Raw genomic sequence first — 18,151 nt, 5'->3', positions numbered from 1 at the left:
GTCCTCAACTAAAGTGAGTCAGCTCATCCAAGATCCTTGTGACACATGCCATGGCTGGTCAGTGCCAGGGAATAAAGTCTCATCTCCCAGCCTCAATACCCCCAAGAGTGTATTTTCCAAAGACAGTTGCACTCTGTATCCCATCTCATTTGCCCTTCTTATAATGATGATGAACCTTTTCCACTGACAGGTGGGCTTTATGTTCCCTCTCCTCACATCAAGTGGGCTTTTGTATCTGCCTCAACTAACAGAGTGGGAGAATTGATGTTGTGTGACTTCCAGGCTAGACAATCATAAAACGTGGTTTGGCTTCCACCCAGCTCTCCCTCACTCAGGATATGCACCTTGGGAGACTCATGCCTACAGGCGACATTGAAGAAACCTGGCTGCTCAGAAGCCTCCATGCTGGAAATATCAAGGGGAGAAACTACACAGAGATACAGAGAGAAGCCTGAACAGCTTCAGCTGTTCCAACTTTTTGAGTCTTCCAGCCAAGGCCCCACACATGAGTGAAGAAGGCTTTAAGATGACCCCAGCTTCAGCCACCAGCTGAGGGCAACTTCATGAAAGATCCTAATCCAGAACTACCCAGGAATGCTGCTTCTAAATTCTGGACCCAGGAAAACCATGAAAGATAATAAAGGATCATGGTTCTTTTAAGCCACTAATTTTTGGGGTGATTAATTCTACAGCAATAGAACTAACACAGAGAGCAATTGTGAAGGGCAGTCCCAGCTTCAGCTGTGCTGCAGTTCAATCTGTCCTTCTACCCAAGCCTGCCTCCATCACTCCCCAACAAGTAGTGATCTCATGAACACCTGTTGAAATCTGTATTCAGACAAATCTTCAACTTAGAATTCGTTTTCTGGGGAAAACAATCCTGGCAGTATTATCCATGGTAGCCAAAAAAAAAAAAAAGGAAACCACCGAAACAGTCCATCAACAAGAGACTGAATAAACAAATCATGGTATATTCACACAATGAAATATTGATTGTTTAGCAATAAACAGGACAACATAGATTAATCTCAAAAACATTATGTTAACAAAAGTGTTCAAACATAAAAGAGTAAACATGGTATGATTCTTTTCATATGAAGTGCAAAGATAGCAAAACTAATCTTTGGTGATAAAATCAGCACAGTGGTGGCTCGAGGACTGGGGAGATTGGCAAGAAACATCCGCAGTTACTGCAAACAGGGAGCACAGCCTAACTCCTAGACAGACAAGCACAAAACCTCCCACTAAGGCCTGTACTTCAAGTCGTTTTACCTAGTAGATCATGTCTCACTTTCAATAAAAAATTGCGAGGCAGGCCAAAAGGCAAAAACACAGCCTGAAGAGACAAGCCAAGCATCAGAACCAGACTTGCATATGGCAGAGGTGTGGGAATTATCAGATCAGGAATTTAAACTAAGTATGATTAATATACTCAGAGCTTTAATGAAAAAAAAAAAGGACAGCATGCAAGAACGAGTAATATAAGCAGAGAGATGGAAACTCTACAAAAGAATCAAAAGAAACACTAGAAATCAAAAGCACTGTAACAGAAATGAAGAATGCCTTTGTTGGGTTCATCAGTAGACTGGACAGAGCCAGGAAATGTCAGTAGGAACCTCACAAACTAAAAAGTAAAGAGAAAAAAAGGAATGAAAAATGTAATAGCATATCCAAGAACTGTGAGACAAAAGCATAAGATACCCATAATAGGAATACCGGAAGGAGAGGAAAGGGAAAAAGTAACAGAAAAATTATTTGAAGTTTGAATGTCTGAGACTATTCCAAAATAAATGACAGACACCAAATCACAGATCCAGGAATCTCAAGACCACCAACCAGGATAAATGTAAACAAAACAAAACAAAACAAAACAAATGTATGTAAAATGTAAAAAACAAAACAAACAAACACTACACTTAGTCCTATCCTACTCAAACTGCAGAAAATCAGACAAAAAGAAAATTTCAAAAGAAGCCAGAAGAGGAAAAAAATCTTACCTATAGAGAAACAAGTGTAAGAATTACACTGGAATTCTCCTCAGAAATCACACAAGCAGTAAGTGTGGAGTGAAATTTTTAAAGTGTTGAAAGAAAAAACCACCAACAAAGAATTCTATAGCTAAGGAATTATCCTTTAAAAGTAAAGGAGAGCTAAAGGCATACTCAGACAAACAAAAATGGGGGGAGTTCATCACCAGTAGACCTGCCTTGCATGAAATATTAGAAGTTCTTCAGAGAGAAGGAAATGATGTGGGTCAGAAACTTGCATCTACATATGAAGGAAGAGTATCAGAGAAGGAACGAATGAAGGTAAAAATAAACCTGTTAGTTTTTTATTCTTAGTTGATCTCACAGATAACAGTTTGTTCAAAATAATACAGCAACAATGTGTGAGATGATTATAGTTTACCGATAAATGAATGAATGACAAAGAACATTATAAAAGAAGAGAAGAAGGAATTGGGAATACTCTGTTATAAGGGACTGGTACCACCCATGAGGCCATATATTACTATTACAAAGTGGACTTAGACTAGTTGTAAATGTACATTGCAAACTCTAGAGCAACCACTAAAATGTTTATTTAAGTATACATGATATGCTAGGAGAGGAGAGAAAATGGATCATATAAAATGCTCGTAAAAACGCGAGAAGGCAGAAAAAGACAATGGCAGTGGAAGAAACAAAGAAAGGAACAACAAAGATGATTACAAATATGGTAGATATTAATCCAATATATCAACAATCACTTTAAATGCAATGGTCTAAATATACCAGTTATAAGACAGAGACCATAAGAATGGATGAAAAACAAGACCCAACTATATGTTGTCTATAAGAAAACCCACTTTAAATAAAAAGCCACAGATAGATTAAAAGTAAAGTGATGGAGAAAGATACACCATGCTAACACTAATCCAGGGGAAACTGGAGAAGCTATATTAATTTCAGACAAAGCAGACTTCGGAGCAAGGAAGATTATCAGGGATAAAGAGGGACATTATATAATGATTAAGGAACCAATACTCCCAGAAGAACTAACAATCCTTAATATGTGTGTGACTAAAAGTAGAGTGTCAAAGTAAGTGAGGGAAAAACTGATAGAACTGCAAGAAAAATATCCAAATCTGACACTATAGTTGGAGACTTAAACACCCCTTTATTAGCTATTGACAGATCCAGCACATAGAAAATTAGCAAGGATATAGTTGAGCTGAACAGCACCATCCATCAATGAGATCTAATTGACTTATAGTTTACTTCGGCCAATAATGTCAGAATACAAAGTCTTCTCCAGCTCGCATGGAGTATTCACCAGGATAAACTACATTTTGGGCCATAAAATACACCTTAACAAATGTAAAAAGATAGAAATCATACAAAGTATCCTGTCAAACAAAAATGGAATTAAAACTAGAAATTAATAGCAGAAAATGGCTGGAAAATCCCAAAATATTTGGAGATTAAACAATACACTTCTAAATGACATGTAGGTTAAAGAAGTCTCAAGATAAATTTTTAAATATTTTGAACTAAATGAAAATGAAAGTGAGATGCAGCTAACGCAGTGCTCAGAGGGAAATTTATAGCATTGAATGTGCGTATTAGAAAAGAAGAAGGATTTAAGATTAATTATCTAAGTTTCCACCCTAGGAAACTAGAAAGAAGATCAAATTAAGTCTAAAGGAAGAAGAAGAAAACAAATAAGAAATTAGGGCAGAAATCAATGAGGTTGAAAAAAGAAAATTAATAGAGAAAAATCAATGAAAACAAAAGCTCGTTATTTCAAAAGACAATTAAAATTGATAAATCTATAGCCAGTTCAACCATGAAAAATGAGAGAAGGCACAAATTACTAATATCAGATGTGAAAGAAGGGTCATCACTACTGATACCATGAACATTAGAAGAACAGTAAAAGAATATTATGAATAGTTCTATGCCCACAAGTTTGATAATCTAGGTGAAATGGACCAACTCCTTGAAGGACACAATCTACGAACTCACACAAAGGAAAATAGATCATCTGAATAGGCTTATATTGACAATGTTCTGTGACTACAGCGCAGCACAATTAGAAGACAATGCATAAAATAATCAAGAAAATTCTTTACACATTGAAAAAGATTGTTTAAAATAGTTCAAAGAAAAAATCAAATGAAAATTCCAAAATATTTAAAACCTCAGTGGAAGCACTCTGTGTCACAACTTGTGGACACAGCTGAAAATATAGTTAGAAGGACATTTGTAGCTCTAGGTATACATTAAAAAGCCAGACAGACTGAAAATTAGTAATCTAAGCATTCTAACTTCAGAAGTTAAAAAAGGAAAGAGAACATTCTAAGGAAGTATGTTTGGCAGTAATGAAAATAAGAACAAATTAATAGAATGGAAATCAAAGAAACAGGAGCAGAGATCAACAAAACCAAAAGCTAGTTTTTTGGAAAGATAAATTTAAATAGATAAATTTCAGACAAGATTTGTCAAGACAAAGAGGCATGATTAACCAATATGTAAAAAATACACAATAATATACAAATATACAATGTATACAAATATACAACAACAAAAAACAATTTAAGCGAAATCCTGCTCTCTGTGAGGCCCAGGGGACATGCTACGCAGAGCCCGCTCTCCCTTTCTGGGCCATGCTCCCATATCTGGGTCCTCAGAACTCCCCACTCCAACTCCTGGACTGAGCATTCCTCTCCTGGGGTCATCTTTTCCCCAGCCATTCTCTCCAGGGTCAGCCACAGTGCGTGCGCTTCCATGACCCCAGGGAGGAGCTGTTCATAGCGTGGTGTGGAGAGAGCTTGGAGGTATGGGCTGGGTGTTCTCCATGAGTGCAAGGTCCCCTGGGACCAAGAAGGGGGACAGGGAGAGAAGGGGCAGCTGCAGGCTGGGGGCTGCCTGCCACATTCTGATGTGGAACTCCGAGGAATCCATGGCTTCTAGATTCAAAACCAGACTTCCAGGTCCTAATGAAGGTATATTTATCAACGCATTAGAATAGAGCATACACACTGTATTTAGCAGCTCGTTAGCTTCATTTCTAAGTTTTACATTTACTTTTATATAAATAGTATATAGGTCTTCATTGTACTTTGCCCCGGACTCTGCATATGGTCACATTGCTGGTGAAAATACAAATTAGTACGAGCCCTACGGGGCAAGCTGGCAACAACTGTCAAAATCACAAATGTACACTCCTTGGCTCAGGAATTCTACTTCTGGGAATTTATTCTACAGATGAATTTGCACAATTGCAAAATAAACTATGTACAATGTAGTTTTGAAGCAACAATTGAAAACAACACAAGTGTCCATCGATAAGGGGTTAGTTAAATAAGTTAGGGTACATCCATACAACAGAATATAATTCAGCTCTAAAGAAGATGTGGACATTCTCTACGAACTGCTGTGGAAAAATTTTCAACGTTCACCGTTAAGTGCAAGAGCAACCTACAGAAATGGATCTATTCAAGGTATAATTCAAGGTATAATTATATGCACTAAGAGGGAGAAAATAAGACAAATTCATATTTGCTTGTACTTGCAGAAAGAAAGATTAGAAAAAATGAATAGAAATTACTATGTGTGTATATTTGGGGATGGGGGCAAGATTATATACCTTGTATGTTATTTTTATTTTTCAATTTGGTGAATGCACTACCTATTAAAAATATAAAATAAAATAGTGATTTCCAAAAAATAACTAATAAACAAAATCATAAGCAAATATCATGGAAAAGCTTATCCTAGTCAATGTAAAAACTTTGGTCAAGTGACAATTTTCTAAGAAAATATAATAGGCCAAAGTTTACCCCAAAAGGAAGGGAAAAAATCTAAATAGAATGTAACCGTTAAAATAGTTGAATCAGCAGTTAAAAAAAAAAAAAAACTGCATGCAAATGCTATGTACTGATTACCTTAGCTGTAACAATAGCATAAACTATGATGGAAAGAGAACCTCCAGGTTGGGAGGGAAAGGAATGTCGACTAAAGGGAGTACAAGGGGTTTCAGGTGTTTCCATAAAGTTTGATTACTTATTTTTAAAAAGTCTGAAGCAAATTTGAGAGAAACTTACTATCCTTTCAAACTGGATTTGGGGTAGTTGAGGATGTTTTGTTATTCTCCGTACTTTGTGTATTTGGAATGTTTTATAAAAAAGATTTGCATATTCCCTTGGCTCACAGAGAAGTTCTTCACACAACAATTACAATTAAATCTCTCTTGCTAGATCTTAAGCTCTTTGAGATCAGGATCCGTATTTTATTTTTTAAACCCATAGACTCTATTTTTGGAGCAGTTTTAGGTTTATAGAAAAATTAAGCAGGCACTACAGAGTTCCCTGTTACTCCCTCTCTCATCGCCTCTCCCCCTCCAGTTTCCCTTATTAGTATCACGCGCTAGTGTGTTGTTTTTGTTACAATGGATGAACCAATATTGATACACTATTATTCATTAAAATCCGTAGTTTACCTTATGGTTCACTCTTTGTGTTGTATGGTTCTATGGAGTTTGACAAAGGCGTAATGACACATACCCACCATTACAGTATCATGGAGAATAGTTCACTGCCCTGAAAATCACCTGTGCTTCACCCAACAAGTGTTTGCTGACTGCTCCTCTGCCATTTGCATTTTTGGTTGAGGATATCAAGTCCAAGCTGAGCTATCCACTCCTCTGTCATAAACACATTTTAACATCTTGTGTTCCCCAGTTCAAGACCCGATCCTCTGAAATACCTAATTTACCCGCAAAATCTAGCAAAAGTAGTATTGGTTCTTTAAACCTCTATATTTTAAGAAAGTCAGACCCAGAAAGATTAAGTGGGCTGTTTATATCATATAACTAGTGTTTTAGAATTGTGGACTCATAAAAGTGACATTAGCTATTTTTTGCCCAACCTCCTCATTCTAGATAAAAAGTACATTCTACATGCAGAGTCACTTGTTCCAGAGCAGTAATTAGTCGGTCACTGAGTGGGCACTAGAACCCAAATCTCTTAGTTTCTTTTTTTTTTTTTTAAATAATGCAATGTGTTTTGTTGTTTTTTAAAGATTGGCACCTGAGCTGACATCTGCTGCCAATTTTCTTTTTTTCTTCTTCTTCCTCTTTTCCCCAAAGCCCCCCAGTACATAGTTGTATATTCTTGGTTGCAGCTCCCTCTGGTTGTGCTATGTGGGACACTGCCTCAGCATGGCCTGACAAGCGGTGCCCTGTCCGCGCCCAGGATCCAAACGGGCAAAACACCGGGGTGCCGAAGTGGAGCACGCGAACTTAACCATGTGGCCACTCCCACTTCATGCTGCTTGAGAAAGTAGCATAAAATATTGGAAATTCCAAATGGAGAACACGAGTTGAATTTCTTCTCCTAAACTAGACAAAATTAGAAACTATTTTGAAAAGTCTAGTTTGATTAAGTAGGGAGAATAAAAATATCTTTCCTTAGTCAAAGAAATTCTATCAGGAAATTCTAGTGTCTGGCTCGGGGTTAAAATCCTGGCATCTGTCACTTGACATCGATCAGGAATTTGAAATATTTGGGTGAGGATAAAGTTTGCTCTTAAATGAGAAGACAATGTTTATGAAAGTTTATTCTACTGTGGAAAAAAAACCCTAAAAAATTCAAATAAATAAAATACGTACAGTTTAATCTCTACTTAAGGTAAACGTTGCTCAGTATTAACTACCTGGTTACATGTTTCAGTAAACTGGTTATATATCTGAATAAAAATTTTCCCAATGGTGTGATAAATGTTGGAAGATATGGCAGTTCATAGGACTGTTTCTGTTTCTGTTTTGAGCTAGTCAATTGAACTTAATGATTAAACCTCTTGTAAACCTTCAGTTTGATAAGTTGAGTTTCAATCCAAAGGTCCAATGTAGGTCAATGAATCTATTCAAGGTATGATTCAGGGAGTGGAGAAAACTCTGCACTACATTACCGAAAACTCTATAAATTAAAGAACAGTAGCTCACATTTAGTGAGTGCTTACGGTGTACTAGACATCATCTTAAACCTGTACACATATTAACGCATGTAGTCCTCAGGACAGCCCTGTGAGGTAGAGTTTATTATTACTCCCATAACAGGAAAACCGACGCACAGAAATGTTGAGTGATCTGCTCAATTTCACCGGCTTAGTACCTGTCAGTGTTGGGATTGGAACCAGGCAGTCTGGCCCCAGAGCTTTTGTTAATTTCCTACTCATGTACGTTTCTCCCCCCAACTCTCATATACACACTCTCAACCACCATATTCTAAAATGGATGTTCTTCAATAACATGTGTTATCAAAGGCCCACAGTGGTGATTGTGCTCGGAGTGTCAAGTAGAAATATCTAATACCCGGAAATCAAAGAAAAATCCACTGAGCCAAAATTCTAGCCTCTTAATTTAAGAAAATGACTTTCAAAATGAGATCAGCAATTTAAACCTGATGAATTCTCATGTTAAAATAATTCGTGCTTCTCAACCAATTACATAACAAAATTTATTCCTCAGGAAAAAACCCGTTCCCTTCCAGAGGAATTATGTTCTTCATTTCCACAGTGGTTGTGTGAGGATGCAAGAAGGGAGACTGGCAAAGGGGCAGAAGAGAGGTTTACGACAGTGAGCTCAAGACTAAATAACACTACAGCTGCCTGAAACCCAGCTTCCTCCACCCAGAAAACACTTCTCTGGATCTTTTTTTAAACCCCAAAATGCAACTTTTCCTCAAACAGTCATATGAGTTTGATTTATTGTCAAGTTGCCTCTTGAGGGAGTACTGTAATTGAGTAAATGAAAGCCAAAATCAATTATTTTCTGAGAAACAATAAACTCTCCTTGTGCAAGAATTATCAATACTGTGAAGTCTGACTTGGGGCTTGGGAACATTTCAACTTACTACAGTCTCGTTAGCGTGAGGCATAAGCGAGTCTTCTGATCAGGAATGAAGGTTAGAGCATCTGGAAAGGGATAGAAAGGCAATCATGGTGGCAGACAGCAGGAAGTCCTACCATCCAGAAGAGGCATGGGGTACGCTTGAATAAGGCATAGTCATCATTGCTAGTATGTATGAGGTTAAGAGATTCTCCCATTGGTAAGAGGTAAGAAAACATACCCTACTATTATGATTATGGACATCTGCCTACGTTTACATCAGGCCCTGCTCAAGTTGAAAAATGTCAAGTGAAAGATATCCAATAAAGCTTACGTTTTCATTTTGCTTTCATCATCCAGTGTGATGGGACTGAGAAGCTATGCTGCTGCTTCTCTTACAAGCACAAATCCAACAGAGATGGAACACCTTATGTGTGTCCATTCTGAAAATACATCAGATAAGGTAGATATTATTCTATGAAGAATGTCTAATGTGAAAAGGCTAGAGGTCTGACAAATCTTAGATTTTCTCCAACATAAAAGCATCCTACAAGATCACTGATCATGTGGTTAAATGGGAGAGGCCACACACAGTTGGAGAGATCTTAAGTAAGCAATGTCCTGGAATCATCAGTGTGTTGCATGGCTTGGAGCAGAGGAAGAAAACTAAGATGGTGTCTGTCTTAACCGATGTAAATGATCCATAAATGCATTTATTTTAATATTTTGAGGCAAATCATAAGGAATTTGTAGCTACGTTTTTCACTTCTGAATACAACTCTTTGACAACTCTTAGCCCAGTTTCTGATTTTCACAAGATTCTTGCATTTACTCCTCAACTCTGTACTGGCAATTATATTCCAAGTACTGTTTTAGGTGCAGGGGATACAGATTAATAAGTCAGGTCTCTGACTTATTCTAAGAGCCTTCACTCTAGAAATGGGGAGACGGTCAACCAGCAAACATATAATTAAGAAACTATCAAGTGTTAAAAGCCATGAAAAAAAAACATGTGACAGAGAGTGAATGGGATGATAACCTTAGACTAGGCGGATAGGAAAGGCTTCTTTGAGGAGTTGACATTTAACCTAAGACCCAAATCATCAAAGAAGGAGAGAGCCATGTGAAACTCAGGAAGAAGAGTGTTCCAAGCAAACTGACATCACCGTAGAAGAACTTAGAGTCTTGAACTTCTTTTAGAAATTGCAAAAGTCAATAATAGTTTTGAAAAATTTCTTTACCAAGCAAAACTTCAAATACATAGTACATCTTATTCCTGGGAGAATAGATGGAGAAAGTGTTACACTCGGCAGTACATCTTGTTGTGATGCTTTGGGGAAAAAAGTACATTATTATTTAATGTTTTCATCAGTAGCATATAAAAATGCCAAAGACTATGCCAGCAATCCTGAAAGAAATCTTGTCTCCTCCTGTGAAATGCTGTCAACTTCATCAGGACCAGAGCCTTGAACCGGGAACAAGGCTTGAACATACGTGAACTTGAGCAAGAGGTCTTAGTAAGAAATAGGAGTAGAATAAGAATTTTCCTATACGACACAGAAAATCACTGGCATTCTAGAAGCCATGCATTGAAGCACCTGTTTGATATTTAAACCTATAATTCATGTAAAAAAATAAAAAGGTAAACTCCCACTTAGAGGGGAGAATAGGGGGAGTGAAGAGCACAGACACTGAAGTCAGAATGATCTGGATCCAAATCCAGTCCCAACACTTTCTAGCTACATAAGCTTGAGAACGTTCTCTGAGACTCCCGTTTCCCATCTGTGACCTGGATGTAATAATAACTGGCTCAAAGAGGTTGTCAGGATTAAGGTATGTGAAGTTTTCAGCATAGTATCTAAAATACAGTAAAAAAGTTTAATTGTAGGTTTTATGGTAATGAAACACATAAATAGGACACATATAACCAATTAATGTTCAGTCTATATCCCAACAACAGCAACTTCTCATTGAAATTTACTCAGAGTAGAATTTGGATTTTCTCTTCTATTTTTTCACAAAGAGGTCATTACTTTTTCATGAAAAATAAAAGCAAGAAAGATCATTTCTGTACTCTGTCTACATTGACAAAATAAATTTTGAATACAATAAAATTAATTTACCCAGAATTGTGTGAGTGTATGTTTATGTATATTTTTTCTGAGTAAGACATTCACAGTTTTCATCAGCTTCTTAGAGATATCTAGGACCCTCCCATTAAAAAATAAAGTTTAAAACAACTCATCTCTATACTCAAATAAAGGGACCAAAGAAAGACCATTCAATAATTACATGAGATGGGGTGAGATGGTTGGGAAGAGGTACAGTAGAGTGGAGTGGAATGAACCAAACTTTCCCAACTAAAACAAAATAGTAACAGCAAACAGCATCAGTCTTTCCATCTTTTTCTTTAAATGATAGCAATAACCCACTTGTTTTCCATTGGGTTTACCCAGAAACTGAGGGATGCCCCTTCCATAAAGAGCCAATGGAAAGATTGTGCTAAGCGCAAGAGAAGCTCTTTTCTGAGGAGCTGGTGCGCTTCTGCTGTTAGACGTGGGATCTGTGTTACCGTTATACTCCCTTTTGGGTCTCAGTCCTCAGGAAGACCGGGGATCTGTTCTGCATTTATTTTAGAAACACCACCCCACAGCCTTTGACTTTCATGTGCTTTCTATGCTCGACTCAGTCTTCCTCCTCATACTTTTGTACTTCGGTCCTTGTTTTAATGTTTCCGTTGTATCTGTGTCCTTTATAAGTCACCACAAACTTCCCTTTAAAAGTAGATGTCATGGAAGGAAGAGAGGAAAGACTTCAAGTACACCTTTCAAATAAGACCTTATAAAGCCAGCAGCCTTAATAGGCTAAAATCCATAGTTCTTAATTTTTTAAATCTTAACTAAACTATTTTACAAACCTTAAACAAAAACAAGTTTAAATTTTATTGGTTTTGCTCTGGTAAATTTTCTCATGCTAGTTCTCTGCATATTATTAATACAGTAATCTCTGAATATGTTCTTCGGGAGGAAAAAGCAGATGTGTCCTCAGCCCCCATTGCCTCAGCAGACAATGTATGTGACTCTTTCGTGGCTCTCTGCACCGTGCACTGTGCTCCTGCTGTCTCCCCACCCTGTGTGCTCCACAGTGAGCATCTCCGAGGACACACCGCCTCTCCTCCTGCCTCTCTTGACTGGCATTATTTACCTTCATTGGCTCAATTTCATTGGACTCCCCTCCATTTTATAGAAAAGGGCGTGCTCAGCACACCCGGCTCTGAATCCCTTTGTGCAGAGCCTCCACAGCCCCGGGAGCCGGCGTGAGGTTAGGGAGAGTTCCTGTCGGGAGTTTCCTGGGCTTTCCTTTCACATCATTGTTTGACACACCATTGCCGCACCTCACCACCCTTTCCCAGTGTCAGGTTTACACACAGTAGGTGGCTAACAAATACACATTGAATAAGCAGGAAAATTGCTTTCTAAATGATCTCAATTTTTGAGTAGTTTTCTACCTACCTGGAGAATGGGAACTTTGAGTGCAAATCGTAAGATCATTTTATTTATGTTCCTAATAAGAACATTCCTAAACTTCCTTCCCGAAATGAAATCACATTCTGTGCATGTTTGATTATGTGTGTGTGTTCCTAACTATTTACCTTTCTTGGGTTTAGCTAAACAACCCAAACGTGTTATTCATGATTTTCCTTATTACTCTGCTCTCCGTTCAGTCAGGAGTTAAAAGAGCATGAAGAACCAAGTCACCATGTCCTTCATCACCCTGCCCACTCACACACACACACATTCCTGTATATACAACCATGTGCTAGCCATCAGTCGGCCCTTGTCTTTTGTATTTCATAAATGGCAGTGTGGTGGGCAAGCTCAGCCTAGATCTGGTCGTCTCTGGTACTGCTGTGTCAGGCGGGAGGGACAGAGGTTCAGTGCCTCCTCTCGCTCTGCGTTAAACCTAGCAGGATGAAATTACCTCTGTGGATCCTGACTGTGATCCTCCAGACGCCCAGTCCCAAAACGATGGCGGTCAGCAGCCCACACACAATGGCCACCAGCACCTTGAGGTCACACACGTGGCAGGAAGCCATGGGGAAGCCAAACCACAGATCTGCTCCTCGGTGAGAAACAACTAGCTTCTCTTCTTCAGCCAAGGAGTTTAATCAGAAACTGTTTTAAAAAATAAAAATAATTCCTCCTTTCAGTGATTTATCAGGCAGTTGTCCTCATTTTTTAGGATATTTGAGGCTAATCAGGCAGGATGCAGGTCGAATTACCTAATAAAAGGTATGTACTCTGCTCACAGTTGCCTCATCCTTCACTGAATGAGAATGTGAGAAAACTGATTGGAGTTATGGGAAAAGGAAGATAACACAAGGCAATAAAGAAGAAGGGGCGGGACTAGCCAACGGGGTCAAAGTGTAACTGTCGAGACCAGCAAGAAAGTGGGGAAGGGAAGAGAAAGGAAGGCGCCAGAGAGGAAACCAGGAAGGCGGTGGACCTTGTGGTCACCTAGGGCTCAGCTTCCTATGCTTTGTTGGGGGCTTTCGCCAAGGTGGACCAGCAGGCACTCAGGCCACAGACTCCCTCATGGGGAACCGGAGTGGGTCGTCAAGGAGAGGTTGGACAGTGATGCCCACAGATGACTCCAGCACTGGCAGTTCTTTAAGGAGCCCACTTTTCGACAGCTGCAGTTGGCTAGTGGGCACTACTGGCCCAGTTAAAGGTTGAAAGCACTGAAGGCCAGCACAGCAATCATCTGTCAGGGGCTGAATTGTGTCCTCTAAAAATTCATATGCTGAAGTCCTAACCTCTGGTACCTCGAATGTGACTTTATTTGGAGATGGGGTCATTACAGGGGTAATCAAGTTAAAATGAAGTCCTTAGAGTGGGTCTTCATCCAATATAAGGAGTGTTCTCCTCAGAACAGGAAATTTAGACGAGGACACGTGTAGAGGAAAGATGATGGGAAGACACGCATGGTGAAGGCGGCAGTACAAGCCATGGAGAAAGGCCTGGAACAGACCCCTCCCTCACAGCCCTCAGAAGGAACCAGTGCTGCCAACACCTTGATTCTGGTCTTCCAGCCCCCAGAGCTGTGAGACAATAAGTTTCTGTTGTGTCAGCCTCTCAGTTGTCATAGTTTGCTACAGCAGCTCTGGGAAACGAAGCCACCATCTGAGTCACTATGAGCTGGTGTCTCTGCAGCTGTAGCTCTGACTGTCTCCTGCCCAGGAACCCACATGCTTCTTCCCCATCCCTTCTCTGTCCTCAACTGAATGAATGAATGAACAGATGAATATTCACCTCCTCAATCAGAGTTCTGTTCCTGGTGGATTAGAAAAGGTTTTATAAAAGAGGACGCATGTAAGCTGATTTTTCAACCCCTAAACAACTATAGATTTTCCCCTATTCTCTATAATACTCTTTTTATCAAAATAGAGCTTTAGGGGACATGAACACTCTAACGTTTACCCAGCACAGGGGATTTAGAAAAAATATTGATGTACCCCCAAAATGGAAGAATTTAGAGGTAATGCTGCACAAGCTCAAAATAAGTAAATGTGAATCCATTATCTCCTTTACTATGAATAGATTTAAAATTATCTGTTTCTGATATGTCTGCATGTATATGCACAGCAAATGTCTAAAAGGAGACATAAAAAAATTCCTCTTGGGAATCTGAGGAATCTAATGAGAAACTCATTTTTCCTTTTACCCCTCTTTTATGATTTCACATTTACCTTATGCATTTATTAATCTGAGCCAGGTGTTCCAGAAGAACCTCAAGGGGTGACTGCTTCATGGAGGGAAAACCATCATTTTATGAAAAGTAACTCACTTCACACTAATAGGAGTTTTTTTCTAGAAAACTAAAATACGTGTCCATGGAAGATGCTGGATTCTAATTAACATAACCCTGAGTTAACCTCCCTGTGCTCCAGAAGATGAAAGAAAAGGAACCCTCAAATTCTTCTTTTTTAATCTTAAATTTACTTCTGCATCTTGCTCCAGAGAACTTCAGTTCCTCTCTTCATCTCTTCTGACTTTTTCCTTTTATTTTTCTTTTCCCATTTTCTCCTCTTTTATTTCTTCCTCTTACATCCCTCAAATCTGAGCTGACAGGCATAGGTGTATGGCCAAGATTGAAAGAAGAGAGAAATGGTCAACCATGGTTAGGTTGAGAGGCATAGCGTAGGAATTCGTTTGATTTTCTTCTTCTCCTTTTAGAAAGCCTGATTCAGGTGAAAAGCAAACCCAGAAATTATAGTGACTAAACAAGAGCTTCAGCCTAGAAACACTAGTCCCATGTAAACACTAGTTCTTTTGAAAATAGTAGTATGAAATCATAAGCTTTTCTGAGGCAATATGAGTTGACATTTTCAATGTCCAACATAAAATAGCGCTATTATTTGTGTCTTAACAAGCTAATATTCTAGATCCTAAATCTCTCCTTTTAGTATGATTACTTTACGGAAATCGTTGGTGCAAATATAAGTTACCGATTGTTGCATAACAGACCACTCCAAACTTAGTAACTTAACACACAACTGTCATGTATTTTGCTCACGATCATGAACTTTGGGCAGGACGCAGCAGGGATGGCTTTGCTCCATATGTTTGTTTAACCAAGTCATCTGAAAGTTTGAATAGAGTTTCAAGGATCCAAGATGGCCTTTCTTATGCGTCTGAGGTCTCGGCTGAGATGACTGGAAAGGCCAAGTTGGCTGGACCTCTTTCTACCTCATGGTCTTTTCTCCTCCAGGGCCTCCTCTTCCTCCTTGAAGCCTTCCCAACAGAATAGCCCTGCCTTCTTCACACGGAGGCTGAGTTCCAAGATAGCAACAGTGTGAGTTGCAAGACTTCTCAAGGCCTAGGATTACAACTTGCTCAGAGTCACTTTTGCCACATTCTATTGGTCAAAGAAAAATCACAAGGCCAATCCAGATTCCATGTTGGAGGTGGTTAGAAAAAAGGCGTGAATTGAGGGAGGCAGAATTCACTAGGGCCCGTGATGTTTAATTTTTTGTGCCAACTAGGCTAGGCCATGGCACCCAGTTATTGGTCAAACATTATTCTAGATGTTTCTGTGAAGACTTTTTTGGGATGAGATTAATACTTAAATCTGTAGACTTTGAGTAAAGCAGATTACTCTTGTCCAAGCAGTTGAAGACCTTAATAGAAAAAGACTGACCTCCACTGAAAAAGAGGGAATTCTACCAGCAAGCTGCCTTTAGACTCGAGCTGCAGTATCAACTCTTCCCGGGCTGCCCTCCCAGGCAGCCTTCTTACGAGCCCACCCTGCAGATTTTGGACTTGCCGGTCTTCTACTATCACATGAGCCGACTCTGAAATCAATCTCTCTTCTCTCTCTTTCTCTATAGATATAATAGACATAGATACATATTTCCTGTTTCTGTTTGTGGAGAACCCTGACTAAATACAGAGGCCATTTTGCAACAAGCATTGTGCATTTTCCAGATAAAGCTTGTGATCTGAAACTTAATCAGAAAGCTTAATAATAGTGCCTGATACTCAAGGATTTTGTGACCTAGTTAGAGAGTAGGCATATAAAAAGTTAGAGCACACCAAAGAACAATGCAGAAGTCACTACTTGATAAACGATTTACTCCACAAGTGTAAACTCTACCTGCCTGAGGAATGTTGGAAATGCAAAAAGACCGGTTGGGGAAACTTGCTGGCCAGGGTGAGGCCATAAAACAGCCATAAATGTATAACCAAGCCAAGTGCTCAGCAGGTTTCTCCAGGAGGAGAACACGTTGCATGTTTGGTAATAAAGCTTGGGAGAGAAAGTATCTTTGATGCTGGCATTTGCCATATTCCCTTCAGCACACCATTCTCCAGCTCAAACCACATGCCTTATTTCGAAGTCTAAAACATTAAGCTTAAACTAATGTTAAGTAATGGAGTATTTGTTTCCTCGGACTGCTGTAACGAAGTACCATAAACCGAGTGACTTAAACAACAGAAATTTATTGTCTCACAGCCCTGGAGGCTGGATGTCTAAGATCAAGGTCTCAGGAGAGCCATGGGCTCGATGAAGATGCCAGGGAGGAATCCATCCAGCCTGTTGCTTGGCTGCTGGAGGTTTGCTGGTATCTTTGGTATTCTTTGACTCGTACACACATTACCCCGATCTGTGCCTTCATCTTCACATGGCATTCTCCCTGTGCGCGTGTCTGTGTCCAAATTTCCCCTTTTTATAAGGACACGGTCCTATCGGATTGTGGCCCACCCTACTCCAGTGTGACTTCATCTTAAGTTAACTGACAACATTTGCAAATGAAGTCATATTTTGAGGTATTGGAGGTTAGGACGTCAATGTATGAATTTGGGGGGATGCAATTCAATTCATAACAATGGGTTACAGTACTAATAAGTTAAAACGTAAGATTTTAAAAAAATAACCCAAACTCTACGTCTAACAATGTTTGTGGTCTGACAGTATCAGGGGTAAGGATGTGAACCTGGTACTTTGGCTTGAGTTGTGTTTCCATACTCTGCCACTAGAGGGCTGCATCATAGCTGTCGTCTTTTCATTCACCCATAATGCAGGCATATCAGCTATGAAATAAGTTTTAGACACATTTCTTGGGGGTTAGGGAGTGGGGAAGATGTCATATCCTGGGAAGAATGATATGTCCTGGCCATCCCCGTCCTGTTGAGCCCCCTCCTGGATCTTGCTATGGACTGAATGTTTGCGTCCCCTCAAAATTCATCTGTTGAAGACCTAATCTGCAGTGTGACAGTATTTTGAGGTGACACCTTTGAGAGGTAGTTGGGTCATGAGAGTGGAGCCCTCATGAGGAGATTAATGTCCTTATAAGAAGAACTGGAGAGAAATCGTCTGTTTGTCCACCATGTGAGGATGCAACAAGAAGGGAGGTGTCTGCAAACCAGGAAGCTGGCCTTCCCCTGACACTAAACTGCCGGGGCCTTGATCGGGGACTTCCCGGCCTCCAGGACTGTGAGAGGTCAATGTTTTCCATTTAAGCCACAACATGATATTCTGTTATAGCAGCCCAAACTGACAAAGACAAGTTCTGACCCGAATCAAATCACCAGAGATATTCGAACAGAATCCAAACTCTCCCCCTCTGAACGGGACACTGGTGTCGTGAGCAGGGATGGGGGACAGATGGTCTTTAGTATCAGGCAGGTCTAGCTAAGAAGGAACTGAGCATTCTCTGTGCAGTAGTGTGACCTCTGAAGCGGAGAGAGCCCGCACTTCTGGCATCAGGGGACTTATGCCC

At 39.6% G+C, this 18,151-nt stretch overlaps 1 protein-coding gene across 1 annotated transcript in view; it reads right to left on the bottom strand.

The window, feature by feature from the left end:
• The window catches only part of ADGRG7 (adhesion G protein-coupled receptor G7), a 59,386-nt gene extending 46,419 nt beyond the window's left edge, over window positions 1-12,967 (bottom strand). The window contains exon 1 of the mRNA XM_046658739.1: window positions 12,853-12,967. Coding sequence (XP_046514695.1) covers window positions 12,853-12,967 — 115 coding nt within the window. The remainder of the gene's footprint in view (window positions 1-12,852) is intronic.
• Window positions 12,968-18,151: the final 5,184 nt, after the last annotated feature.

The sequence above is a fragment of the Equus quagga genome, chromosome 4, assembly GCF_021613505.1.
Source record: "Equus quagga isolate Etosha38 chromosome 4, UCLA_HA_Equagga_1.0, whole genome shotgun sequence".
NCBI lineage: Eukaryota > Metazoa > Chordata > Mammalia > Perissodactyla > Equidae > Equus > Equus quagga.
The sequence above is the reverse complement of the archived record's forward strand: the minus strand, read 5'-3'. Positions and strand labels throughout refer to the sequence as shown.